The sequence below is a fragment of the Pyxicephalus adspersus genome, chromosome 4 (genome assembly GCF_032062135.1).
Source record: "Pyxicephalus adspersus chromosome 4, UCB_Pads_2.0, whole genome shotgun sequence".
In the NCBI taxonomy this organism is placed as follows: domain Eukaryota; kingdom Metazoa; phylum Chordata; class Amphibia; order Anura; family Pyxicephalidae; genus Pyxicephalus; species Pyxicephalus adspersus.
This window is the reverse complement of record NC_092861.1, coordinates 51,942,271-51,944,216: the sequence shown is the minus strand read 5'-3', so window position 1 is coordinate 51,944,216 and position 1,946 is coordinate 51,942,271. Positions and strand designations below refer to the sequence as shown.

Here is a 1,946-nt window from a genome sequence, read left to right as displayed (position 1 = left end):
GGGGCTCAGCGCTCCCATTCATTTTCCATTAGGACCAGATTAAAATTCCAAAGGGTTTATATATTTTTACCTGATCCATGCAGTATGGCTACGTAGACACACCAGATGTTCCTCGTCTGATATCAGACGGAAATGTATGTGATTCTTCTATACAATCTGGATTTCTTTGTGTAATTACAGCTATATAAACAATATGATCCCTGTAATTAAACAAATATTCCTGTCCCCGTGCACCCTATAAATGTCACAGATTGCACCACGATCACTATCTTGCTATATTGCAGGACATTTGTCACACAACATACAAGGAGCAACAAGCTGCAGCTAGCTGCCTCCTCTGATTGACAAAGAACACAGCCTGCTGCATGGGATTATACAATGAAACTTTCCACAGGCAGCGCAGACCCTCGCACAGGAGAGCAGAACCATCCAGGCTCCAGAGTCCCAGTGCTCCCCCCATTACCTGTACTGCGGCCACTTAGACAGATCCCCCAACAGCTGCTTAAAGCCGGAGTGTTCATGCTGCTCGCACTTCAGTAAGGACAGGAAGCTAGGGCCATGGTAGTTTAAGCATTGGCGGACCAGATCTTTATCCATTGTAAGCACAGCGCGGACTGTACACACACAACTGGTCACACGGCGGCCGCCATGACACATGAGAAGTATGGACCAGGACGTCACGTGACATCAACCACACGTGACCGGCTGTGGGCTGAGACATTACTGGGTCACGTGACAGGCGGGCTCATTAGGCGGGCGGGTTTGTCTGAGGAATGTTGTGAAGTGTTTGCTGTGTGGTCACGTTGTACACCGCGAGATTATTATCCTCAAACGTTTCCTATATTGTGAAAAACAACTACCTAGGCGCCCTCTTTCCCGCTGTAATGCTCCTCGGTGCTGCCTATGTTAGGAATTTTGTCTTAGAGTTTACCTCACGATAATGGCTCTCATAAAGGTAGAGTAATGCCCGGGCAATGGGGAGCACAGAGGTAGAAGGGTACAAAGGGGCCCCAAGGAGAAAGACCTAGTTAGACCCAAGGCACACAGAGGTCATAGCTGAATAGTGGGGTACACACAATGATCCTAGGCTGGCTGCGGGGTACACAGAGGTCCTATACGGGATATAGGGAACATGGCAGTCCTAAGAACATAGGGAAATTGGAGGACCTAGGTGGGTTGTGGGGTACGCAGAGTCCTTATGGTTTGTTCACTTAGACATTTTTTTTTTGCTGTTGACATGTAGTTTGGTGACGTTTAGACGTTCGTATAGGGTTGTCTCCAGGCTGGGGCTGACTAATGTCTATTTATATTACTGCTATATGCAGAGTGGCCCCTATCACATATTGGCCTTCATTCACTGAGCTTAAGTATAAAGATAGGGCTTTCTACATAGTAATTTTTTATTAAGTATCACCCGGGTGTGTTACGTTCCTATTTTAAACTTTTTATTACAAATTGGATGTGTCCCTATAGCTCCCACCATTCCTGAGAAATAGCCAGGACCATTGGATAGTTAGATCTAGCTTTGTTAATCTGGATCATGGGCAGTGATTTATGTTTTATTTAAGCCACAGACAATGTTTGCAGGCTTCATTTATCACAACATTGTACCTAAATTTTATTATCATGTATCTTGGTCAGTTTTTACGTAACCGAGCTTAGTGGAGTCCAACAATATAATTTACTGTTACATAGTCTGTTACATAGGGTGAAGACATAAGTCAATCAAGTTTAACCACCAGGGAAATAAACATATCCCAGAAAAAAAAACCTGTAAGGCATAGTTGATCCAGGGAAAGGCAAAAAAAATAAACAAACCCTGGTTGAATTTGCTCCAACAGGGTAAAAAAATTACTTTCTGATTCCTTCAGGCAATCGGATGTTCCCTGGATCAGAAGTCTCTTCTATCTATACTTTAAATCCTAATACCCAGTTATATTCTGCGC

The 1,946-nt window shown here is 44.1% G+C and overlaps 1 protein-coding gene across 1 annotated transcript in view; it reads right to left on the bottom strand.

Annotated features, from left to right (window-relative positions):
- The window catches only part of TTC14 (tetratricopeptide repeat domain 14), an 11,378-nt gene extending 10,700 nt beyond the window's left edge, over positions 1-678 (bottom strand). Inside the window, exon 1 of the mRNA XM_072408152.1 lies at positions 464-678. Within this exon, the coding sequence (XP_072264253.1) occupies positions 464-657 (194 nt within the window). The 5' untranslated portion in view covers positions 658-678. The remainder of the gene's footprint in view (positions 1-463) is intronic.
- Positions 679-1,946: the final 1,268 nt, after the last annotated feature.